The sequence below is a fragment of the Oncorhynchus mykiss genome, chromosome 12 (genome assembly GCF_057628025.1).
Source record: "Oncorhynchus mykiss isolate SJ-2025 chromosome 12, ASM5762802v1, whole genome shotgun sequence".
Lineage (NCBI taxonomy): Eukaryota > Metazoa > Chordata > Actinopteri > Salmoniformes > Salmonidae > Oncorhynchus > Oncorhynchus mykiss.
This window is the reverse complement of record NC_143033.1, coordinates 39,900,417-39,927,457: the sequence shown is the minus strand read 5'-3', so window position 1 is coordinate 39,927,457 and position 27,041 is coordinate 39,900,417. Positions and strand designations below refer to the sequence as shown.

At 42.5% G+C, this 27,041-nt stretch overlaps 1 protein-coding gene across 7 annotated transcripts; it reads right to left on the bottom strand.

The window, feature by feature from the left end:
* Nucleotides 1-1,119: 1,119 nt before the first annotated feature.
* Nucleotides 1,120-27,041, bottom strand: LOC110511907 (uncharacterized). 7 transcript variants are annotated; one of them, XM_090192469.1, is made up of 13 exons: nucleotides 26,691-27,031; nucleotides 23,776-23,837; nucleotides 23,627-23,701; nucleotides 22,953-23,534; nucleotides 22,483-22,770; nucleotides 19,254-19,380; nucleotides 18,815-19,125; nucleotides 18,519-18,573; nucleotides 11,430-11,493; nucleotides 11,108-11,300; nucleotides 10,466-10,528; nucleotides 9,511-9,634; nucleotides 1,120-9,361 (listed from the first exon to the last, which is right to left on the bottom strand). In XM_090192469.1, the coding sequence occupies exons 4-6, from the start codon at nucleotides 23,004-23,006 to the stop codon at nucleotides 19,378-19,380; spliced, it is 345 nt and encodes a 114-aa protein (XP_090048595.1). In that variant the 5' UTR covers nucleotides 23,007-23,534; nucleotides 23,627-23,701; nucleotides 23,776-23,837; nucleotides 26,691-27,031; the 3' UTR covers nucleotides 1,120-9,361; nucleotides 9,511-9,634; nucleotides 10,466-10,528; nucleotides 11,108-11,300; nucleotides 11,430-11,493; nucleotides 18,519-18,573; nucleotides 18,815-19,125; nucleotides 19,254-19,377. The 7 variants fall into 7 exon arrangements, with proteins under 7 accessions (XP_090048595.1, XP_090048592.1, XP_090048596.1 ...); XM_090192466.1 differs by lacking the exon at nucleotides 26,691-27,031 and adding an exon at nucleotides 25,208-25,617; XM_090192470.1 differs by lacking the exon at nucleotides 23,627-23,701 and having other exon boundaries at nucleotides 26,691-27,041.

Below are 27,041 nucleotides of genomic sequence, written 5' to 3'. Positions count from 1 at the left end.
TCAGGTTCTCTTTGATCCTCCTCAGACTCTCCTCGTTGGTGTTGGTCCACTGTGTCTTGTCCAGCTGCTGCCTGCAGGGCCGGACAGTGGGGACCACCTCCATCTGGTGTGACACCTTCTTCAGGGCACTCACAGAGGCAGGGAGGAGGATGTTGGGCTTGGCCACAATAATCTCAACAGATATAGGGTCAAACCACTGAGCTGTGACACGCACACACACAAATGTAAAAGATGCCTACCAGTCGATGGTCCTTCAGTGGTCCTTGTGGTTCCTTTGGAGGCTCTGGACTGTCCTCAGTAGAGGCGTCATTACCATCATCAAGCTGTGTGTCAGAGAGCTAGCTGGTCATAGTCCATTCTCCACATTCAGCAGAGTTATTCAAAAACGTGTGTGTGGGGGAGAGGGGGGGTAGATCTGCTTTAATATTGCAGATACATTTTGAGATCTATCAATATAATTGTCTGTATCATTTCCAATCCCCCATGCAACATGCAGAACTAACCAGGAAGTCTGACTTGTCGTAGGAGTGGAGAGACAGATCGTCATCTTCTACAATACAACTCACTTCAAGCTTTGTCACCTTTTATATCCTCCTCATCCTTAACTTTCAGCGGTGGTGTCCTCCTTACATGATCCTCATCATCACACTGTGTATCAGTCAACTTGTCAGAGACCATCCTCCTCACAGTGATGTCACTCAACAAAGACATGGACGGTAGGGTACAAATCTTTTACCTCTGCGACTGCAGTGCATCAGTTATTTGGAGTAAGGATACAGATCCTAACCTGTGATGATGACGTTGCAGAGTAAGACAGTGTGTGGGACCAAAAATTTTATGAGCAGAAACAGCCAGGGCAGGGCTAACATGGGTACGCTGACCCCAAAAAGGAAGCTCTTAACCATAAGTGAGTACACTGTGGCCATACCCATAAGGGAGAGGGATACAGGGACTAACCCCTCCACTTGATTCTGGGCAGATGCACCAAACACTACCAGCCCCAGAATTGTGTACAACACGCCTGTGCTGATAGAGAGCAGCTGAAACATGAGGAGGAACCAAACAGTGCCCACACTCTTCTCAATCCCACCAAAATTCTATTCAAAGATTAAGGCAGGGTTTACTTACTGACTTTATTGTCCCCATGGGGAAATGTTGTTGCAGTGTCATGTACACGTTTAAAGTGGCGTTTTAATACAAAGAAAAACATTTACAATACAACTTTCATAAGTTACATACCAATAAAACATTTAAAAAATGACTAGCCTGCTGGCCTTACTGATTCGATAGGAACATCAGCCAGAGCTATTTAGGAGGGATATCACACCTGGCACAAATGTTTGTCTAGTTCTGTTTTTCTTGCTGAGGAGGTGCCCTATACCTGTGCCCAGTGGGGAGTAGTTCAAAGTCTGGGTACAAGGGGTGGCTTGGGTCTAAAATTATTTTGTGAGACTTGCGGTGGGCCCTGACCTTAAAGATCTCATCCAGGCCTGTCTGTTTGACTCCAAGTACTTTGCTTGCTGTGGTGATAATCCTATATTTAACAATGTAATAAACATATTTAATACAAGCAGCTGAAGAGGAGAGCCACCTCTAATTTCACAGCAAGGATGAAATGGTTACATGTCCCTTATATAGTGGGAGGTGATAATACAATCATATTGTATTCACACAAGTGTTTTCTATTAATCAATAGTTCCGGAACACAATGGCCTTGTGGTAGGACGCAGACATACCAGTACCAGTCTATGAAACGCATAACATCACAGTCCAACACAGAACATATCCCTTGAGAAGTTACAACAGCTCACCCCAAATTCTTCCACCACATCTTTCAAAACTGATTTTTGATGCTCAGTACATATGTCAAACTAATACCAGTGGATAATCAAGCACAATACAAAAATGTCAGTTACGACACCTGTCCTCCAATATTGCACAACACTTTAGCTAAGACAGGGTAGATAGATTGCTAAACCAAAGCAAATGTAATGGACTTTTTATTAATCACGTTCACAACCAAAGTTATTTGATGCGCAGATCATGAAGTGCACTAAGGCAGTGCTGCATTTAAAGACACTGCCACCTGCTGGCTTGTGCCTGAAATGTGATGATCAGAGTTCTCAACAGCCCATTTGAGTTAGATAGAAAGTGAGATAGATATATTTGACAGTTTAGTAAAAAAATAAAAACGTAAAAAAAAAACGTTTAATAAAATAAAACGTGTCAGGGACAACGCAATAAAACAAATTCCATTGTGGTCCCGTAGTGCTTGTTACTCAAAGTGCAATGTATAATATGTATAATAAAAAAAAACATCCAACCAACCATCGATACAACCATTACTCAGTCAGTAGGAAATATGCACATCACTTTCGTTAATCAGCTAGCTACAACCAGTGAGAAGACAATACCACTAGTTAGGCTCCAAACAAGCCTTTCTCTTGCGATGTATTATGACGTAACCAAGCATTAATTCCCTACATACACTGTGTTCAGATTTGATTTAATCTGTATAATCTTTCTTCACTCAGGTTGTTGCAGGTAACCTTTGGCCTTTTGGTGCACAGCCTTCCCAACCTGTATACAGGGTACCACATACACTCAGAGCTCTGGAAAGAATTAACAAATGTTTCTGTAATCAGCATCTCTACATGTATGGCAGAAATTCCATTCCAGTGTCTGTTGATTTCCAACACAGGCACACCTGATTCTACTGAATGGGGTACTGATTAGGTGATCACCTGAACCAAATCTTATTTAACGAGGAAAAGTATAAAAACCACTGCTGTGGTCATCACTATCCTCTTGCAATAGGACCAGCTGGATGTTTAAATCAGTGCTAGTAGTACCTCAAAAGTAATTGGAATCAAAAAATAACTATTAACCATGCCAGAAGAACATTTTGAGTGAGGAAAAGAAGGGCTTTACTGGCATAGGGATACAGGATGCTTCCATCCTTAAAATTTCAAAGACAGCGGTTCATTGGGGTGGCAGGTAGCCTAGTGGTTAGAGCGTTGGACTAGTAACCAAAAGGTTTCAAGATCGAATCCCAGAGTTGACAAGGTAAAAATCTGTCGTTCTGCCCCTGAACAAAGCAGTTAACCTACAAAAATAATGGCAAATGCAGCTGAGGTGAAGTGCACGGTGAGGATGGTTTGAAACAGGCTCCTAGGGGCAGGGCTGAAGTTGTGCAAAGCAAGAAAAAAGCCCTTCATCAATGAGAAGCAAAGAAGTGCCTGGCTGAGGTTTTCAAAAGACCATAGTAGAGGACTGGAGTAAGGTCATCTTCTCCGATGAGTCCAATTTTTAGCTTTGCCCAACACCTGGCCGTCTAATGGTTAGACGGAGACCTGGAAAGGCCTACAAGTGTCTCGCACCCACTGTGAAATTTGGTGGAGGATGGAATCGGGCAGATTTATCTTTGTGAAGGACTCATGAATCAAGCCACGTACAGGGTTGTCCTGGACGAAAACTTGCTTCCTTCTACTCTGACAATGTTCACCAACTCTGAGGATTGGTTTTTCCAGTAGGACAATGCTCCATGCCACACAGTCAAGTCAATCAAGGTGTGGATGGAGGACCACCAGATCAAGACCCTGTCATGTCCAGCCCAGTCTCCAGACCTGAACCCCATTGAAAACTTCTGAAATGTGATCAAGAGGAAGATGGATGGTCACAAGCCATCAAACAAAGCCAAGCTGCTTGAATTTGAGCCAGGATGGCATAAAGTCACCCAACACCAACGTAAAAGACTGGTGGCCAAGACGCATGAAAGCTGTGATTGAAAATCAGGGTTATTCCACCAAATAATGATTTCAGAACTCTTCCTAAGTTAAAATATTAGTATTATTCGAGGTCTGACAACACCGCATCTGTTTTTGTTATTTTGATCAGTTGTAATCTTCTGCAAATAAATGCTCTAAATGACAATATTTGAATTTGGGAGAAATGTCAGTAGTTTATAGAATAAAACAAAAGTGTACATTTTACCCAAACACATACCTATAAATAGTAAACCCAGAGAAACTGATTATTTTGCAGTGGTCTCTTAATGTTATCCAAATCTGTGTATATACACACTCACACATATATATATTATATACAGTGCCTTGCGAAAGTATCCGGCCCCCTTGAACTTTGCGACCTTTTGTCACATTTCAGGCGTCAAACATAAAGATATAAAACTGTATTTTTTTGTGAAGAATCAACAACAAGTGGGATACAATCATGAAGTGGAACGACATTTATTGGATATTTCAAACTGTTTTAACAAATCAAAAACTGAAAAATTGGGCGTGCAAAATTATTCATCCCCCTTAAGTTACTACTTTGTAGCGCCACCTTTTGCTGCGATTACAGCTGTAAGTCGCTTGGGGTATGTCTATCAGTTTTGCACATCAAGAGACTGAATTTTTTTCCCATTCCTCCTTGCAAAACAGCTCGAGCTCAGTGAGGTTGGATGGAGAGCATTTGTGAACAGCAGTTTTCAGTTCTTTCCACAGATTCGATTGGATTCAGGTCTGGACTTTGACTTGGCCATTCTAACACCTGGATATGTTTATTTTTGAACCATTCCATTGTAGATGTTGCTTTATGTTTTGGATCATTGTCTTGTTGGAAGACAAATCTCCGTCCCAGTCTCAGGTCTTTTGCAGACTCCATCAGGTTTTCTTCCAGAATGGTCCTGTATTTGGCTCCATCCATCTTCCCATCAATTTTAACCATCTTCCCTGTCCCTGCTGAAGAAAAGCAGGCCCAAACCATGATGCTGACACCACCATGTTTGACAGTGGGGATGGTGTGTTCAGCTGTGTTGCTTTTACGCCAAACATAACGTTTTGCATTGTTGCCAAAAAGTTCAATTTTGGTTTCATCTGACCAGAGCACCTTCTTCCACATGTTTGGTGTGTCTCCCAGGTGGCTTGTGGCAAACTTTAAACAACACTTTTTATGGATATCTTTAAGAAATGGCTTTCTTCTTGCCACTCTTCCATAAAGGCCAGATTTGTGCAATATACGACTGATTGTTGTCCTATGGACAGAGTCTCCCACCTCAGCTGTAGATCTCTGCAGTTCATCCAGAGTGATCATGGGCCTCTTGGCTGCATCTCTGATCAGTCTTCTCATTGTATGAGCTGAAAGTTTAGAGGGACGGCCAGGTCTTGGTAGATTTGCAGTGGTCTGATACTCCTTCCATTTCAATATTATCGCTTGCACAGTGCTCCTTGGGATGTTTAAAGCTTGGGAAATCTTTTTGTATCCAAATCCGGCTTGAAACTTCTTCACAACAGTATCTCGGTTTTATATCTTTATGGTTGAAGCCTGAAATGTGGCAAAAGGTCGCAAAGTTCAAGGGGGCCGAATACTTTCGCAAGGCACTGTATATTCATACAATATTGATGGAAATGTTTCCCCCAGAAAGCAATGGATCGTAATAATGAGAGAATCAAAAGAGCTTTAAGACGCAGCCCTTATGTGGTAAATATACAATACATGGCTGTTTTGTCCTGTTCATGTTATATTACCACCTTTTAAATTGAGTGATGTGTTGACGGATGAATCCAATGAGGGTAAACACCCCTGATTCTGTGATGTGGTCAACCGGCAAGGTGTACAGAAGAACAAAGCCTATAAGTCATTTTGAACTAAAATCAGTAACATATGCACATTAGTTATATATTCTGCAATGAGCAAAGCAGTGTATAATTAATTATTTACTGTTTATAGCCAATCATTGTGATCTGTGGGCAGGACCAGATATCCAGGGATGGATGGAACATCAATCCAGAGCCTCTCAGCCAGGTCATCTCTGCTGTTCCCATAGAGACACAACAGATAGATCAATCTGTTGATTCATATGGCCATTTTGGTTGGCTTGGTTGAATTGACAATTATCCATTCGAGATGCTAAAGAATCCTATACTATGGAAGGTCTTTAGCCCCACCCCTAATGTTATGCGAGTTTTCAGTTACCCATGTAACTGCATTTTCAGTTACCCATGTATTACTCACTACTTGTACAACCATGTTATATTGCCTACATATTCTACATTTCCTTGAGGGTCAATGCCAGTGTATTCTATGGCTGCCATGAGTACATGCCTTTCTCTGTCTCCTCAGTCTGGAAGGGTGACTCGGCTGATAGAGAGAAAATATCATGACGTGATCTCATCCTCCATTTCTGATGACTTTTCCATCTACTTCTTCACTGACTGTGAATCGAGGTAGAAGAGTTATACCCTACCGTACATGTCTGTTGAGTGACATCACTGTGAGGAGGATGGTCTCTGACATGTTGACTCTGATACACAGTGTGATGATGAGGATGATGAAAAGAGGACACCACCGCTGAAAGTTGAGGATGGAAAAGTGACAAGTTTGAAGTGAGGGAAATGGACGAGGATGATGACCTGTCTATCTCCTCTTCCCCACTTACACACACACACACACACACATTTGAGTAACTCTTTCACTGAATGTGGAGAATGGACTATGACCAGCTAGCTCTCTAACACACAGCTTGATGATGGCAATGACGCCTCTACTGAGGACAGTCCAGAGCCTCCAAAGGAACCACAAGGACCACCGAAGGACCATCGACGGTAGGCATCTTTTAAATTTGTGTGTGTGCGTGTCACATCTCAGTGGTTTGACCCTATATCTGTTGAGATTATTGTGGCCAAGCCCAACATCCACCTCCCTGCCTCTTTGAGTGCCCTGAATAATGTGTCACACCAGATGGAGGTGGTCCCCACTGTCCGGCCCTGCAGGCAGCAGCTGGACAAGAAGACACAGTGGACCAACACCAACGAGGAGAGTCTGAGGAGGATCAAAGAGAACCTGACCTCAATAGAACTCAACCTGGAGGAAGGTCTGAAAACGCACAATGACGGTCAGCACATCAACCAAGAGGCAGAAGAAGAATGAGGATTGCTGTAGAGGATGGATTGCGAAGTGAATGGGGAGGAGGAAGGAGAGACTGAGGGATGAAGACGTGGCTAGGGAGGTCAAGAGGATGGGCGAGCAGGTGAGGGCACTGATCCAAGTGATGAAGAGAAACTGCAGTGAAGGTGATCTTAAGGCAGTAGACCTGGACAGTTGGCTGAATGACTTGGAGGTTGAAAGTGGCATTCAAGAAATGCACTGGAGAGATGGCTGAAATTATAGACAGCATGGCAGAAATGCAGACCAGTATAGCCGAGAACAGGCTCCTCAAGTCATAAAAAAAGAACAATGTCCAGAGCTTTGTAAGTTACTCCAACTTATTGAGTGTAGTCATGTATCTGCAATGTGTATAGAGTAGTTATAAAGTATATCTACAGATTGTTTTTAACATAGCCTTTTCCTGATATTTTCCTTTACTTTCTGGTCCTACAAAGCCCAGGGAAGGTCTCTGGTCCTGTGTCTGGCAAGACTAGCCTCTCTGCTCTTGTGACCTCAGCACCCTGGACCCTGGCTGAAGCCCTACAGGCCCTGCCCTCTGCTGTGGCCCCTCCCTCCCCAGAGAATGTCCCAAGGCCTCGGACTCCTCTCAGCACTGTCATTATCACTCCGTCCGCTACAGAGAACTTCCAATAACGCCACATGCCTCACCTGGCCCCCATCACCAACCTGAGCCAGACCGGCAGGAAGCGGCTCCAGGAAATGGCAGTAGTGGCCCCACAGGTGGGAGGAAATACAATAAGGATATATTGGCCACATGTCCTTCTACAGTATCGCATAGCTCTAGATTTTGCAGATCAAGAGAAGAGAACCCATAAACTTACATGACTTTATCTCCTTGTCCAAAGAATTCAGGAAGGGAAGGTCAAAAAGACAAAGGGAAAAGCCAAAAAAGTAGTGAAGCAAGAGAAGGCCAGTAAGATACAACAGATGGAACATTTTGGAGAAAGTAAGGAGGAGGAAAAGAAAGAGGAAAAGAAGTCTGAGGAAGATGAGGAAATAGAGGAGGGAGAATTGAAACATAACCCGGGAATACTAGACCAGAGAATTAGAGAAATAGAATGAGGTAGCAGAGAAAGAGCATCTATCTGATGTGTACATGGATATATTGTACTTTTCATAATAAAACGTATGTTAATTGTCAAAACTATTTCGTTATCGATTTTACATTCCCTCTCCCAGTCGCAGCTTGACGTTTGTCATGAATATTGCCCTGGAGGCAGACATTTCTCAAGATATGGCAGATGCAAAGCCAAAATTGGCAAGATTGTAAATATTTGTGGAAAATAATTGTGTTTTATGGACTTAATTTAAGGTAAGGATTAGCAGTGTGGTTAGGGTTAAGGTTAGGTTTAAAATCATATATTACTTTATGCCTGTGCCAGCTTGTGACCACTTTGCAGAACTGCCGCCAGGGCAAGATTCATGACAATAAATGCTGATGGGTTTTTCACGCTCATGTTCCGTTCCACCAACCAAAGGACATCCAGCCAACTTGGCAACTGTGGGAAGCATTGGCTTCAACATGGGCCTGCATCCCTGTGGAACGCATTTAACACCTTGTAGAATCCATACCCCGATAAATTGAGGCTGTTCTGAGGACAAAAGGGGGTGGGGGGATAACTAGATATTAGGAAGGTGTCCTTATTATTTTGTACACTCAGTGTATAACCTATAGGTACTATCTTTACCAGCATCATAAAAGCTGATATTATTTCATGGGCCTATTGCAACGAAGATTGGCCACTAGAATATTGCCAGTTTATATTCATAACTAAAAGTTCACCTAATTGTATCTTCTGTTATAAAGACCATATTCAAATGAATAAAAACAAAAATAGAAAACTGTTTCCCATCTCAAGAGATTAAATTAAAATATGACTACAATAAGTGCCTATTAAGTAAAGGCTGACCATATTATATTTTTTTGTTATTTTTTTTCTTTTAACCCCTTTATCTCCCCAATTTTCGTGGTATCATATTGGTAGTTACAGTCTTGTCTCATTGCTGCAACTCCCTACGGACTCGGGAGAGGCGAAGGTAGAGAGCCATGCGTCCTCCACGAAACACGACCCTGACAAGCTGCACTGCTTCCTGACACAATGCCCGCTTAACCCGGAAGCCAGCCACACCAATGTGTCGGAGGAAACAACTCTCCCATTCACCTGTGTGAACTTCATTTTTGTGGCATGCTAGCCTTTTACCGGCTGCGGAGAGCCTTTTCTGTTTGCATTTTGTTGTGCACCAGGTTTTCATGTCTTTCCATGTTCTGTTTGTGAGAGCTGGCTCTGACCCATAACAGTCAATCCTCTTTGCCAGGAACCTTCTTTAGCACTTTACATTTTCCCAAATGCTTCCAAACTGATGCTTTCTCACAGCTGCTCTTAGTCTTGGGTTGAGAAGTCATTCTCCAAACCTAATCGCAAACAAAGAAAAGATTAAAACACATGACGGTCCAACACAATAGGGGAGGGGGGCATAGGGAAGGTAAGGGAGAGGAGATAAAAAGAAAAGACTTCCTCCGTGTCAGGTAAGCAGTCTCGAAGTGTACCCTCACCAACTTACCGGACTGAGTGAGTTCTGAACATCCCTCGCTGTCCTCTGTTCCTGCATCCAAGTCTTCTTGGGCCTCTTTCTGGTGTCTGTCTTGACTCTTTATTACGTTTTCTCAGTTCTTTCTCAGGCTTGCCTGAAAAACACAAAAGGATGGAACATACATAAGAGTAACAACAAATCCACATATTAGCAAGCAACGACATTACATTTTTGTTCAGAACTCACTCAGCCTGGTAAGTTTGACGGTAGACTGCGGATGTTCCCTTGCTTACGAAAGCAGCCGGTGTCTACCGTCACAGAATTACCAGGCTGTGTGAGTTCTGAACACCTGTCACTCGAGCTTTCGCTGTCAGGTTCATACTCACAGATGCAGCCGGTGTCACTCAGCTGGTGTTTTGTATCATATTTGTACAACAGCTGATGAAACTATGAATAAATGTTATCAGTGTAACTTCCTGATAGTTGCTGATTGAAAATACAATCTACATAAGACATTCTAAATCTGCAGGTTTTGCATTGGTGGAGTTTTGGCTTGCTTGGTGACATCACCAGGTGGTCTAAGTAAATAGACCAATAACAAAGAGTTTGAAATCTCTCTGCCAATAACAGCTCATTTTGAGGCTACATTTCCCTCTCATTAGTGTATTGATCCATGTTTAACCATGTTTTGAGGCTATGGAGTGTTTGTTTACATGTACATTGAAGTAAAACAAGCTTATATGCTGAGTTCTGATGGGGTACAACTGTTGAACTAAGCTCATGAGGCATTTATAAGTTATATTCTTCAAGAATCAATGGGTATATATCATTCAATTGCAGGTTCAAAAATGGATTTTGCAACTTTAAAATGCAGGAAATGAGGGGGTGGTTGACGGTTGGCTACATACCTTGGCACGAGAGATTCCTGCTTTTAGATTACAATTTTAAAATAATGAATTAATAAATGTATAGTATGACAGATTACCTATGACAGCAACAACTGTCTCTCCAAATCAAACCTTCCCTTCTAGCACCGTCTCTGCCAGTCCTGCAGCAAATAAAACATGTTTTCACAAAAAATATAAATATAATTGGACCATCCGGATATCCATATTTGAATAGTGAAATATTCCAAATGCCTATCCCTTGCTGCCATTTCAAAATACAATCACCTCTAAACAAAATGTCTCACATTGTGACTTGTGCGAATAACTCGGCATGCCACAGGAAAGCAACCGAGCTAGGACCACATTTGCATTACAATGTAGGTAGCTACCAGTAGCTAGTTTAACATTACTCCTATGGAGTTATTTAACATTATGCACAACATTCTTCCATATGAGAACATCTAAGACATCATAGCAAAGATAAGCAATGCAATAATAATCCATTCCGAAATGTCTACTCCAGCAACCTTTAGCAGCTAGCTGGCTAATTAACCTATCAGTATAGCCAGGAAAAATGGCTCGCTAGCTAGCTAACAAAATGCTACAACAGAGCTAATACTTTTCCATGCATCGACGAAATGTAGCCCGCTACAGCTACATTGGCCGAGTTATTGTTGAATAATAACGAAGCTAGGTACATTTATTTAAAATAATATCACTAGTAACTTAAAAATACTTACAGCTGAAATACACTGCTGTTTTCTTTATGAGCATGGTGAACTGAGGAAGCCGCATCCACCTGTCGTGTTGTGGGGGAGGGGACAAGTTCCCCAAATAGACCCTGGCTTTGGATCAGATTTGAATTCCCCCCGCGAATGGTCCTTGTTAGGTTTGGGGAGGGGAAGCTGATCCTAGATCTGTATCTAGGGGAAACTTCGCCCCAGCACATGCAAAGAAAGAGAGTTGGGGAGAAGGGGAGGAGAGAGAGCGTCGATCTCAGGATTGACAGATCATGTTCAAAATATACCAGTAAGAAATTGGTTTCAGAAAATAATATATTACCTTTAGCAGTTCTAATGTCTTCATTTGCCCCATTTCATTAGTCTTGTTGATTGATTGCTGATATCTAGTTTCACAGAAAATATGGTGTTGATGAAGAGCATCCATCCATGTATAGACTTATAGTTCATACTGGTGGTCCTACCCATTACCCACTTCACTCCATTAACCCTAAACTTGCTGCTCACATGGTGGTTTGTCTAAATGTATTTGACTTTAGGTTAGTTAAGGTTAAGAAGGTAAAGATTGTGTTTTGCTGTGTTGGGAGCACTAGTGGCAATGCTGCCTCACCCAGATCACACATTGCCCTATATACGTATATACTGTAGCAAGCTTAACCCTACACTTACCACCTTCTGATCTCTTGGTGTAATGAATAAGGTGTTGGCTTGCTAGTCGCTGGACCGGGGTTCGAGGCCCAGTTGGAGCTACCCCCAAGTTTGTTACATTGGTATCAGAAGTGGGATAGTGCCTGTGAAGCCATCAAAGATGTGTGTACACGTGAGAGACTTGCTATAAAGAAGTGTGGCGGCATGCTCTCCCCAAGGAAGGAGGTCTCAGCTGACTCACGTTCTGTAGCAACTTTAATCCAACACCGAGTGAACACATCGAGAGGTTTGGACATATTGGAGTAGCACTTAAGGTGTTGGCTTGACAGTTGATGGACCCAGGAATTTACAAAAATATATTTGTTTGCCTACGACAGTCCTTCTCAAATAGTGGGGCGCGCCCCCCTGGGGGGGCTCGGAGCGATGCCAGGGGGAACATGCTTTTTTTTGCCGCAGGGAGTAGGGTTTTTTTGCACCGAACAAGAGCACACAGTACAGAGCAGGAGATATGAAGTGCAGATAACAAACCCTTAAGAGACACCATGGAAAAACATTTAAAAGGGATGAAAAGAAAGGCAGAGAGAGACGGAGATAATGAGACAAACGTAAGTCTCCCGAAAGCTAAGAAGGTAAAGATTGTATGTAGCGCTTGGCTTCACTGTGACTACGGTGGGAGACGAGGAAAGACCGGTATGTTTACTGTGTATAAAAATGTTGGCAGCAGACAGCATGAAGCCAAATAAATTAAGGCGTCACTTAAAGACATTACACCCCAATCAAGCCGCTTGAGTTTTTTCAGCGAAAACGTGCCGAATATTGCCAACAATCGTCCCGCTTTGTGAATGCTACTTCAGTAAACCAGCGAGCACTGTTAGCATAATATAAGGTGGCATACCAAATTGCTCAGTGCAACAAAAAAAAACTCCATAGCAGAGGAGCTGATACTGCCTGCAGCATTAGACATGGTCTCTGTCATGCTGAATGACGCAAGTGCTGCAAAAATAAAAACTATCCCTCTGTCCAATGACACTGTTGCCAGACGTATAAATGACATTGCTAACGATCTTAAAGAACAGCTGGTAGATAAACTCAAAGACGCTTATGTACGTTTTGACATGACAAACTCCCTGTGATAGGATCTACTTTTTTGTAAATATGTCAGAGACAGAGCCACAGCTGAAGAGCTATTCAAAATGCTGGACTGCTTCCTGACTGAGAATGGGCTAAAGTGGGAGAACTGCATTGGTGTTTGCAGTGATGGTGCACAGACCATGGCAGGGATGAGAAAAGGACTTTGGGCACTCATCAAGAAAGCCTCACCTAATGCTGAGTGGACACACTGTGTTATACACAGAGAAGCACTGGCATCAAGGCACCTTTCCTCTGAATTAAGTGAGGTTATGACTGACATTGTAGGTGTAGTCAATTTTATAAAGACCAGACCACTAAAAACAAGAGTCTTCTCTGCTATCTGTGAAGAGATGGGAGCTGAACATCAAGCTGTGCTATTTCACAGTGAAGCAAGGTGGCTGTCACGAGGAAAAGTCTTGTCCCGAGTTTTTGAGCTCAGAGAGCAGATAAGAATGTTTTCGGAGCAGGAGCACAAGTATGACCTCGCAGAAAAATTTAGTGATGAGAACTTCCTGGCAAAACTGGCCTACCTGAGTGACATAGTTGGAAAGCTAAATTAACTAAATCTACAGCTTCAAGGGAAAGATACACACCTCCCTCAGGTCACAGACAAGATCAGCTCTTTCACTCGAAAGCTTGCAATGTGGGGCAGGCGACTTGATGAAGGAAATACTGATTTATTCGAGAACCTGCATGAATTTGTTGACACTACTGACTATGATGCCACCTCAGTGATTCCATATATTAAGGAGCATATTTCATCACTGATGGGATTCTTTAAAAAGTACTTCCCTGAAAACAGTTCCCAATATGACTGGGTGAGAGATCCTTTCAATGCACCAGCTCCAACTGGTTTCAGCTCTGCAGAGGAGGACCAGTTCATTGATATGACGTCTGACTCCACATTGAGACTGAGGTTCACATCACAGACACTGAGTGAATTCTGGCTGAGTGTAGAGAGGCAGTATCCACTCTTAGGGCAGAGGGCAATGGGCATTCTTCTTCCTTTTGCAACATCTTATCTTTGTGAGACTGGCTTCTCTGCTGTTGCTGCACTGAAGACCAAGTACAGGTCCCAGCTAAACATTGAGCAGGAGCTGAGAGTTGCAGTATCATGCTTCAAACCCCGCTTCGAAAAGCTGTGCTCTGCAAAACGTGCTCATTGTAGCCATTAATCCTGACTTCCTCATTTTGATTAAAAAAAATCTGCAAATTGTTTTATAGGCCAACGTCTTTCATATATTGTGCTCCTGAGTTAATGTTGTTGATCAATTTTTAATAAATAATAATTATTATTTATTGATTATATTTTATTTTTCAGTATCAAATGGTAAAACATTTTTTACAGTTTAAATAAGGATAAAAAAAAAAAATTAAATTCAGGCAAATTGATGCACTTTAAGTCTTTTCTGTTACAGACTAAAAACAATGTTAATAAAGTTATTATTTGTTGTAAGTTGATCTATATTTCTTTCTTTTTTCTTTTTTTGTTTTCTTTAATGTTAATAAGGATAAAATGTTATGCAGAGGTGTACTTATAACAATTTTATAGACACATGATGCTATTTACAGTCGCGGCAGAGAGTTGGGGGGCGCGAAATGTTGACTTCTTCCTAGGGGGGGCATAACAGAAAATAATTGAGGAGCACTGGCCTACGGGCAGGGAGACCCGGGTTTGAGACAAAAAGGGGCATTACACCATTGCTGTTTGCAAAAAAACACTACATTGGTGGAAGCAGTGGAATTGTGCTTTGGGAGAGGTGTGCACATTTCATGGGCAGGATCTGTACCTGGGCCTCCTATGGGAAAAACCAGTGTCTTGACCATTAGACCAAGAGGTCAGTGTCTTGAGCTGAGGGTGACACTGATTTTAAAGTTGCACGCAGGACTACCTCATTACCAGATCATGAGACAGACTCATGTTTGCTACGCACATGGTATAGTGTAAAGGGAACTTTGCCTAGGAAGCCCATGCTAGAAGTGTTAGAAGGCGGAAGATAGAGAATTAGTCCAGTAACTGAAAGGTCACTGTTTTGAGTCCTGAGTCAGGCAACAAAACGTGTGATTTGATCTGAACTGGCAGATCTGTGAACAACCCCTTCAGAAAAACAAATTCCCTTTCTTCCCCGTAACATGGACTAATAAAGTTGTACTGGCGCCAGAGAGGATGGCTGCCGTTTTATTGGCTCTTAACCAACCATGCTATTTTGTTTGATTTTTCGCTTTGATTGAAACTTATTTTGTACATAATGTTGCTGCTACCGTCTCTTATGACCGAAAAGAGCTTCTGGACATCAGAACAGCGATTACCCACCATGAATTGGACAAATAATTTTTGTTTAATGAGTCAGACGAGAGGGATTTACTCCAGACACCTGAACAGGCCCTCATCCCCGTCATTTGTAGGAAAAAATATGTAGATTTTGCAGAAGGAGATCGGGGTGGCATGTGAGGATTTATCGACAACTGGCTAATCTGCCTTGCCATCCGTACTGTTGGCCAACGTACAATAGCTGGAAAATAAATGGGACAAACTAAAAGCACGTATATCCTACAACGGGACATTAAGAACTGTAATATCTTATGTTTCACAGAGTCGTGGCTGAATGACATCATAACATACAGCTGGCGGGTTTTATACTATCGGCAGGATAGAAAAGCATCCTCTGGTAAGACAAGGGGTGGCAGTCTATGTATATTTGTAAACAACAGCTGGTGCCCGATATCTAAGGAAGTCTCAAGGTTTTGCTCGCCTGAGCTAGAGTATCTCATGATAAGCTGCAGACCACACTATCTACCTAGAGAGTTTTCATCTGTATTTTAGGTAGCTGTCTACACATCACCACAGACCGATGCTGGCACTAAGATCGCACTCAATGAGCTGTATACCGCCATAAGCAAACAGGAAAACGCTCATCCAGAGGCGGCACTCCTAGTGGCCGGAGACATTAATGGAGGGAAACTTAAATCAGTTTGACCTCATTTCTACCAGTATGTTAAATGTCCATCCAGAGGGGGAAAAATCTTTAGAACAACAAGTATTCCACACACAGAGATGCGTATAAAGCTTTCCCTCGCCCTCCATTTGGCAAATCTGACCATAATTTTAACCTCCTGATTCCTGCTTACAAGCTAAAATTAAAGCAGGAAGCATTGGTGACTCGGTCAATAAAAAAGTGCTCAGATGAAGCAGATGCTAAACTAAAGGACTGTTTTGCTTGCACAGACTGGAATATGTTCCTGGGATTCTTCCGATGGCACCACATTAGTCACCGGCCTCATCAATAAGTGCATCGATGACGTCGTCCCCACAATGACTGTACGTATATACCCCAACAAGAAGCCATGAATTTCAGGCAATATCTGCACTGAGCTAAAGGGTAAAGCTGCCTCTTTCAAGGAGCGGGACTCTAACCCGGAAGTGTTGTGTATTGATATTCTAGTTTTGTCCCATTAGGGCACCTGTAAACCCCCTTGCTTACCTACGTTGAAATGCTTGGAATGTTCTCCCTGTGAAATGCATTAAACAATGCCCACGTTAATTTCTACTCCCGTCTCATGTCCTTATATTAGTTGTATAAGTAATACAGTGTGCTATACAACAGGAAGCTTATAAGAAATCCCACTATGCCCTCCGACGAACCATCAAACAGGCAAAATGTCAAAACAGGACTAAGATCGAATCGTACTACACCGGCTCTGACGCTCGTCAGATGTGGCAGGGCTTGCAAACTATTACAGACTACAAAGGGAAGCACAGCCGAGAGCTGCCCAGTGACACGAGCCTACCAGACGAGGTAAATAACTAATATGTTCGCTTCGAGGCAAGTAACAATGAAACATGAGATGAAGCATGAGAGCATCAGCTGTTCCAGACGACTGTGTGATCACGCTCTCCGCAGCCGATGTAAAACCTTTAAACAGGGCAACATTCACAAGGCCGCAGGGCCAGAAGGATTACCAGGCCGTATACTCCGAGCATGCGCTGACCAACTGGCAAGTGTCTTCACTGACATTTTCAACCTCTCCCTGTCTGAGTCTGTACTACCAACATCTTTCAAGCAGACAACCATAGTCACTGTGCCCAAGAACACTAAGGTAACCTGCCTAAATGACTACCAACCCGTAGCACTCACATCTGTAGCCATGAAGTGCTTTGAAAGGCTGGTCATGGCTCACATCAACACCATTATCCCAGAAACCGTAGATCCAATCCAACAGATCCACAGATGATGCAATGTCTATTGCACTCCACACTGCCATTCACACATGGACAAAAGGAGCACCTATGTGAGAATGCTATTCATTGACTACATCTCAGCATTTAACACCATAGTGCCCTCAAAGCTCATCACTAAGCTAAGGACCCTGGGACTAAACCCCTCCGTCTACAACTGGATCCTGGACTTCTTGACGGGCCGCCCCCAGGTGGTAAGGGTAGGTAACAACACATCCGCCAAGCTGATCCTCAACACGGGGGCACCTCTAGGGTGCATGCTCAGTCCCGTCCTGTACTCCCTGTTTAATAATGACTGCACGGCCAGGCACGACTCCAACACCATCATTAAGTTTGCCGGTGACAACAGTGGTAGGCCTGATCACCGACAACGACGAGAAAGACTATAAGGAGGTCAGAGACATGACAATGTGGTGAAAGGACAACAACCTCTTCCTCAATGTGATCAAGACAAAGGAGATGATTGTGGAATACAGGAAAAGGAGGACTAACCACGCCCCTATTCTCATCGACGGGGCTGTAGTGGAGCAGGTTGAGAGCTTCAAGTTCCTTGGTGTCCACATCACCAAACTATCTTGGTCCAAACACACCAAGAGTCGTGAAGAGGGCACAACAAAGCCTATTTCCCCACAAGAGACTGAAAAGATTTGTCATGGGTCCTCAGATCCTCAAAAAATTCTACAGCTGCACCATCGAGAGCATTCTGACTGGTTGAATCACTGCCTGGTATGGCAACTGGTCGGACTTTGACCGCAAGGCACTACAGAGGGTAGTGCGTACAGCCCAGTACATCACTGGAGCCAAGCTTTCTGCCATCCAGGACCTCTATACCAGGCGGTGTCAGAAGAAGGCCCTAAAAACTATCAAAGACTCCAGCCACCCTAGTCATAAAATGTTCTCTCTGCTACCATATGGCAAGCGGTACCGGAACGCCAAGTCTAGGTCCAAAAGACTTCTTAACAGCTTCTACCCCCAAGCCATAAGACTCCTGAACAGCTAATCAAATGGCTACCCAGACTTTTTGCACCCCCCACTGTTTTAAGCTGCTGCTACTCTCTGCATAGTCACTTTACCTCTACCTACATGTACATATTACCTCTATTACCTCGACTAACTGGTGCCCCCGCACATTGACTCTGTACCGGTACACCCTGTATATAGCCTCACAATTGTTATTTTACTGCTGCTCTCTAATTATTTGTTACTTTTATTTAAATTATCTATTTTTTACTTAACACTTATTTTTCTTAAACTGCATTGTTGGTTAAGGGCTTGTAAATAAGCATTTCACTGTACGGTTGTATTCGGCGCATGTGACAAATAAAATTGGATTTGAGATGACCTTTGCTGACGAAACAACTTGTGTTAAATATCTGTCACAAACTAGATGCATACCATTTCAGTCCTGGCCAACCAAGCTGTTGAGGTAGTCTTTATGACGTACATAACGCTGAAAGGAGGAAAAGAGAGAGGAGAGGTCATCATCATAGGAAATACTCTAACCTGCCTGAAAGGCTATAATAATATTTCATCAGTGTACTTACTGTATGTACATGCATAAGGACAAATCTGACATGAGGCCACTTTGGGATACAAAAACATCTTCCAAGTTTTGATTTTGGGATGAACTATAATACAAGTATTATTACAGTGCACCAACAGTGAATAACACTACACACTCAGTCACTCACGTCTATATATGCACTGTTGCTGTTCCGTCTCCTCTGGTCTGACGCCACACCTTCCTCTTCTCCCCCTCCGTCTCAACATTGGGTGCAAACACACAGCATCATAACACAGTAAATGGCTGGGAATGAATGAATTCTGCTACCAAGTAAGTGACCCTTACTTGAGCTAGGGGTAAAACATTTTGACTTCAGCGGGTGCGGGTCACTGGCCTGTAGGGCTCCTTGCCTGTGTTGAAGTCTGGTTTGATGGTAACCACTCCATTTCCATCTGCTCGTATCGTGCAGACAAGCATTCCTTCACCTTTTGGCCAAGTCTGAGAAATACAATAATAAAATGCCACTTTTCAATGCCTGAATTGGAATCTACTTCAAAGTTATTACATACAAAGTAGTATAATAAGTGTATAGGCTACATAGTGGTTTTTCCCCTTGTGCTACTCACTTGCCCGCTGGTCCCAGGTTCCCCATGATGTGCATGGTCTGTACAGGTGTGTTGACCATGTGGCTGGTCTTCAAAGTCCTCCGAGGGGTCCCAGGTAATCAGCCTGGACTTGGGGATGGTGCTGTCACTGCAGACCAACAGAATACCACAAACACATTTTGCATACAAGGGTATGGTGTAATGTGAACATACCGGTACACTGTTTGTCTTCAAAACAGCACGACGCATCAATGCTGCTTCAATTACATTCACTTTAATAATAATTCACTTTGGTGAGTAACAGGGACCTACACTGGGCGTCTGTCCTGTCGTCTGTGTCTGACATTGGCCATCCTATGTGCCAGTAAGGTAGGATTGGACTTGACCTGCGTCACCATACTCTGGGAATGCTGTAGTGAGTATATCAAAAACAGCTTTAAAACACTAACGTTTCTTTTGGACAGAAAATAGGTAAATGCTTTGTTTTGAAAAAATGAAATTGTCACGTCTGCTCCAGCTCCCTCTCTGGCGCTCGAGGTCGCCAGGCTGCTCATCATTACGCACACCTGTCACCATTTTTACACACACCAGCGCTTCATCGGACTCACCTGGACTCCATCACGTCATTGATTACCTCCCCTATATCTGTCACTTCCTCAGTTTCATTCCCATGTCTGCATCGATGTTGTTTTGTTTCTCTTGTCCAGACTCTGTTCGTCTTTAGTTTCATGTCTATTTATTAATAAATCCTCCCCCTATACTTGCTTCCCGTCTCCCAGAGTCTTTGGTTACAGAACCGTTACAGAAATGGATTTTCTGTTGAAAACCACCCCAGTCAGAATCGGTGTAGGTGAAAATCCTGCAGTTCCATCTGCCCCTGGTCCGCTCCTGAGCTATGATCTCTGTGTGGTATTGTCTCCCCAGTGGAGTCTGGCATACTGACTCACTCTGGAACAAAACCACTTCATATTGTGCACACACACACACAGACCTTACTATGCAACATCAAACTATCCTAAACAGTAAATGCTTATTTGTTATAAGGACACTGACTGAACAGCTTTTCCTGCCAGCCTACCACTAACTCCTTATCATCATTTCTGGCTGAAAACAAAACCAAGATGTTGTGGTCCATATCTAGTCACCACGAAAATGACATCTACTCAACTAAGAAGCATTTGACATCTTTCTGTTTCAAAACATCTAACATCATCTTGCTGTTTCAAAACAGTGTTAACACCTGATTGAGCCTGAGTTGAGGGTGTCCAGCTCAATGCCTCCCCTCTCCTGTTGAGTCCAAACCTGCTGCTGAAGGTGTTGGGAGAGGGCTGCTGTGGAGGTGACTCTCTGAATACGAATCCTGTAAACACCATTGCTAGCTAAATGCCATGTTTTCATGGCAAACTCAGGGATCAGGTCAAGCAATATACTGGGTGTTTATCATCATCTGATTTGAGAGCTAACGTTAGCCAACGACAGTGTCTTGTTTGTATGGCAATGCAAGGACTAAAAGCCACACAAAGGCCAACTGCAACTTACTTAATTGTAAGGTTTTTGACAGCATCCCGGGAACGATAGGCAGCCTCTCCAGTGTCGGTGCTCCAGCCGTCTGCCATGTTGTAACATTAGGAACTTTATTGATGGCTAGCTAACTAGCTAGGTTAGCGCGTGTGTGTGTATGTTGCTATGTATACAGTAGCAGGCAATTTTGCCAATTTTGTAGCTAGTACTTTTCACAAGCGTCTGCTCGTTGCATGGTAACAACTGTCTGCAAGCCTGGTTGGGTTTCTGGCGAGCAATACAACTATTTATTGGTTCACTACCGCCACCTACCGTGGGATACAGTCCAGAGCAGCAGAATACACCCCCCCCCCATAGTTTAAATGTGATATATTCCTCCAGTCCCAGTTCATTTCTACTCTTTTGACATGCTTCAAACCAGATGCATGCTCCACTTCAGTGTACAATGGTCCTGAATTTGCATATCAATTGTGTTTGAAGCTTTTACGTTCTGCATCTCTCTGCTGTCTTTCATCTGAAGCCATATCCTCCAAGGTCTAAACAGGTGTAGATTTCCATCTCTGTGTGGGAGACCAGATATTGCAAGGAGACCAGTAATGGGCCCTCAACTCAACTTCACTTTGGCCAAAGGAGACCTAAGACCCCAATACCAGTGACAATGCCCTAAGGTTGGTGCTGTCCTTTGCTTCTCCTGGCTATATTTCCAAGCCTAAGCATGTAAATCCAATTCATTATCATAGGCTGTATGGGGATCAATATATATTTTTTATTTAAATAATGCTGCATGTCTCAAAATATAAGAATGAGACCAATATATATATTTTGTTAATCATAGTTCTGGTCTCTGAAATTACATTTGTGTGTGTTGTAGGAATAACCAATACTCAAATCTGTGTGTGTGTGTGTGTGTGTGTGTGTGTGTGGTAGAAGTAATAGTTGGCCATTATTTATTTGAACATCTAAGTTTGGACAGCAGCCACTGAAGAAACCTGTCAATCAAAAACCCAGGAGAATAAATAGTATTATAAACTGGGTGGTTCGATCCCTGAATGCTGATTGGCTGAAAGCCGTAGTATATTTAAGCAAAAAGGCACGAGGGGGTGTGGTATATGGCAAATATACCACAACTAAGGGCTGTTCTTTCGCACAACACAACACGGAGTGCCTGGATACAGCCCTTAGCCGTGGTATATTGGCCATATACCACAAACCCCCAAGGTTTCTTATTGCTATTATGTACTAAGGGCTGTATCCAGGCACTCCGTGTTGCGTCGTGCTTAAGAACAGCCCTTAGCCGTGATATATTGGCCATATATCACACCTCCTCGTGCCTTATTGCTTAAGTTTGCACTTACACATCAGAAGCTGCTCTTTCTCTGCTACCTCGTTCTATTTCTATAATCTAGTATTCCCTGGTTATGTCCCACTTCTCCCTCCTCTATTTCCTCACCTCTTCCTCAGACTCTTCTTTTCCTCTTTCTTGTCCTCCTCCTTACTTTCTCCAACATTTCCCATCTGTTGCATCTTACTGGCCTTCTCTTGCTTCAATTCTTTTTTGGCCTTGCCCTTCTTTTTCTTATTTACCTTCCCTTCCTGAATATTTTGGACAAGGAGATAAATTAATGTAAATTTATGGGTTCTCTCTTCTCTTGAGCTATACTAGAAAAGGATTTATGCTATACTATAGAAGGACTTACGGCCAATATTCCCTTCTTGTATTTCCTCTCACCTGTGGGGCCACTCCAGCCATTTCCTGGAGCAGCTTCCTGCCGGTCTCGCTCAGGTTGGTGATGGGAGCCAGGCGAGGGCTGTGGCGGTATGGGAAGTTCTCTGTTCGGGGCAGAGCGATAATGACAGGGTTGAGAGGAGTCCGAGGCCTTGGGACATTTACTGGGTAGGGAGAGCCTACAGCAGAGGGCAGGGCCCGTAGGGCTTCAGCCAGGGTCCGGTGTGCTGAGGTCACAAAGGGAGAGAGGCCATTCTTGACAGATACAGGACCTGAGACCTTCCCTGGGCTCTGTAGGACCAGAAAGTAAAGTAACATATCAGGAAAGTGCTATGTTCAACACAATCTGTAGAAATACTTTATAACTACTCTATACACATTGCAGATACATTACTACACTCAATAAGTCATTGTCTGCATCATTTCCAATCCCCCATGTATATATATAAAAATATTTAACATGCAGAACTTACCAGGAAGTCTGACTCATCGAAGGAGTGGAGAGACAGATCATCATCCTCGTCCATATCCCTCACATCAAGCTTTGTCACATTTCCATTCTCAACTTTCAGCGGTGGTGTCCTCCTTTCATGATCCTCATCATCACACTGTGTATCAGAGTCAACTAGTCAGAGACCATCCTCCTCCCAGTGATGTCACTCAACAAAGACATGGACGGTAGGGTACAACTCTTTTACCTCAGATTCACAGTCAGTGAAGGACTAGATGGAAAAGTCATCAGAATAGGAGGACGAGTTCACCTCATCATATTTTCTCTATCAGCCGAGTCACCCTTCCAGACTGAGGAGACAGAGAAAGGCATGTACTCATGGCAGCCATAGAATACACTGGCATTTACTTCCATAGTATATGATTCTTTAGCATCTTGAATGGATGATTGTCAATTCAACCAAGCCAACCAAAATGGCCATATGAATCAGATTGATCTATCCGTTGTGTCTCTATGGGAATAGCAGAGGTGACCTGGCTGAGAGGCTCTGGATTGATGCTCCATCCCCAGATGTTTGGTCCTGCCCACAGCTCACATTGATTGGCTGTAAACAGTAAAGAACGAATTAAACACTGCTTTTCTCATTGCAGAATGCATAACTAATGTTTATGTGTTTTTAGGTCAGATATGACTTACAGGCTTTGACCTTCTGTGCAACTTGCCGGTTAGCCACATCACAGAATCAGGGGTGTTAACCCTCATTGGATTCAACTGTCAACACATCACTCAATTTAAAAGGTGATATAACAAAAACAGGACAAAACAAATACATATTTTATATTTACCACATAAGGGCAGCGTCTTAAAGCTCTTTTGATTCTCTCATCAATACAATCCATCTTGCTTTCTGAGGGAAACATTTCCATCAATTTGATTGACACAAAACATATCCTGACACACACACACACACACACACACTATACCCTGTATATACACTACCGGTCAAGTTTTAGAACAGCTACGCATTCAAGGGTGTTTATTTTTACTGTTTTCTACATTGTAGAATAATAGTGAAGACATCAAAACTATGAAATAACACATCGAATAATGTAGTAACTCCAAAAAGTGTTAAATAAATGTAAATATATTTTATATTTGAGATTCTTCAAATAGCCACCCGTTGCTTTGATGACAGCTTTGTACAAAGTAGCCCAAGTAACATTCCTGAATAAAGCCCTGATCATCCACATACCTGACAATAACTGACAACTGCAAGCTGACTGGTGGCACAATAGGTCCCAGAGAGGTGGGGAAATTTTTACCCCCTGAGGCCTGGAGTTTTTCCTTATATGTTAATCTAACTAGGAAGACTCTGGACCCTATAAGGTAACACAGTGATTAATCACTTGTAAAAACGTTTTATATGGGCTCTGATGGGACCAGTTTTTCCTAATCAGGTCAAATGTTGTTTTTTAACTCCTGGGGGGATGCAGACCTGTCAAACTGCAGCTACCTTATATTTGTTCATATCAATTGTATTTAGACTAGATTAAGAGGGGGATTTCCTCAACCCAAACAAGAACTGATAGACAATATAACTGCGACGTTCGTCGTTGGGAGAAAGAGAGGACCAAGGTGCAGCGTGGTAAGTGTCCATAATTAATAGAACAAACTGAACACGACAAAATACAAAAACAACAAACAGAAACAGTTCCGTGTGGAACACACAGAACATAATCACCCACAACTCAAAAGTGAAACCAGGCTACCTAAGTATGGTTCTCAATCAGGGACAACGATTGACAGCTGCCTCTGATTGAGAACCATACCAGGCCAAATACAGAAATCCCAAAACATAGACAACCCACCCAACTCACGCCCTGACCATACTAAACAAATACATAACAAAAGAACTAAGGTCAGAACGTGACAATAACTCACAGGGCTGAGCTTGCTTTATGCGTGCTTGCATCATGCAGGCCTATGCAACTGTTGGCCTTACATTTTTTTTTACTCACATCTGTCTGCCATCACTATCATGTTGATTGATGAATTCCCGTTAATCATTTCGAATTAACGTATAGGCAGCCTAGCCAGCCCAATTGAATATATATACTAAATTTGATCACATTTTCTCCTGACACAAATGGACTATAAATACATGTTACCAATTAGTTTACCCTGATCGGATGGACAGGGCGTTTAGGCTGTATGCAGGCAGTACAGGCGACTTGATGAAAGGCTCCCTATTAACCAGTTCGTATTGAACGCCCTCACCTTCTTCATGAAACCGATCTCAAGCAGAGGTCGACCCTCGCTTTTAATTCGCACCTTTTCCGTGTACCCCAGAGAATGAAAATGGTTTTTCAACCAAAAAAATCCACAACATTTTCGGCAGCGTTGGCCATTCTACCATTCTGGGGGAGATAACTGCACACTCGCGCTGGTAACGCTAGCTAGCTACTGGAATTCGTGTCATTTATTTAAATTTGGCTTGCTAACGGGACACAAAAATAAAGTTCTAAAACCAAGAAAACTATTTCTAATATACCTCCTCGCTCTCCTGTAATTTAAAAAACGAATTTGAATTGAATAATATCAAAAAAATGCTCAACTATCACTCTTCACTTTTAATCTCTATCCAACGTCACTAAATTTCTCACCACGTAGAATCCCCATAATGCTCTGTGGCACAATTCCAATACAACACAATAGGGCTGCATTCCAAACACTTAAAATGCACACCTTCTCCCCTCAGCCCTCAAATTAAGTGGACACTTCTAATTTAAAAAAATAAAGTATTTAACCTTATTTTGACCAGGTAAGCTAGTTGAGAACAAGTTCTCATTTACAACTGCGACCTGGCCAAGATAAAGCAAAGCAGTGCGAAACAAACAACAACACAGAGTTACACATGGAATAAACAGGTGTACAGTCAAAAACACAATAGAAAAAAAAATTATATATACAGTGTGTGATAATGGCGTGAGGAGGTAAGGCAATAAATAGGCCATAGTAGCAAAGTAATTACAATTGAGCAAATTAACACTGGAGTGAGAGATGAGCAGATTGTGATGTGCAAGTAGAGATACTGGTGTGCAAAAGAGCAGAAAAGTGATGACGTCTGATGAGTTGACACTTGCAGGGCAAGGGAAGAATTATTTCATTTTAAATGGACCGCCCAGAAATGTGTCACTTGTTCATCCCACGGTTGTGTTCTGTCATCATGGAACTGTTGTGTGTGCCTTTTATGCACTACAGTCAATTATGATTGCATTTCATATCTTGGCTAGAAGACAATGCCTTCGCAGACATCGAATGTTAGCCATCCTACTATGTCAGATTAATCGAAAATTACAATGTATAAGTGTGATGTCAGGGAAAGTTATTATTTCGTGTCGTTGACTATCATTAAATGTGAAAACTGTATATTATCAAATCAATTCTCTGTGTAATTTAATTACGCAATAAAACTAATCACGTAACTTTAACGAGGAAGTCGGGGCACCACAGAAAAACATTTGTTTATAGTGTCAATTTCCCAAATATAACTCCTCAGTTATTTTCATATCTTATCAAAACAGTCGCTTATTAATAATGAATTGTATTACCTTATCAGTGTCATTACTGAATGTCGCAAACCCTTGGATATCTGCACGAACCCTAGCATAGAATCATGAATCAGCAATATACAAATTGGCTTAATGATTTATTTACTAACTAACTTAATGAATCACAGAATTACATAAAACATACTCACAATTAGTTCATACATGGGTTACGTAACATGTTGCTGTTTCTCTCTGTTGTCGCAGGTCCATCTGCTGGAGGGAATCGACAGAAAAGTCTCTGGTTGCGTTCCTATTGGATACATCAGGCATACCCATGTTGTCGCATACAATAGGTGTTTCGGAGTTTGTCGGTATTCTTCGTCCTCGGCTAAGTACATTTCCAGCTGCAGACTGAAGAGGCCTCGTATAAGATTTGCTCCTTCTGTGGCAATGTTTTAGAGTTTAACAATTTCTAGTCGTGTAGCCAACGCTACACGCTGTATGGTCTTAGAAATTCAACCATTTACAACCTTAGTTTACACCGTGGTCTAGTCTGAATT

Coding starts and splice junctions, on each gene's coding strand:
- LOC110511907 (XM_090192470.1), bottom strand. CDS start 23,006: ATGGACGAGGATGATGATCTGTCTCTCCACTCCTTCGATGAGTCAGAC. Junction 22,771..22,952: donor TCGATGAGTCAGACTTCCTG/GTAAGTTCTGCA, acceptor CTGGTCCTACAG/AGCCCAGGGAAGGTCTCAGG.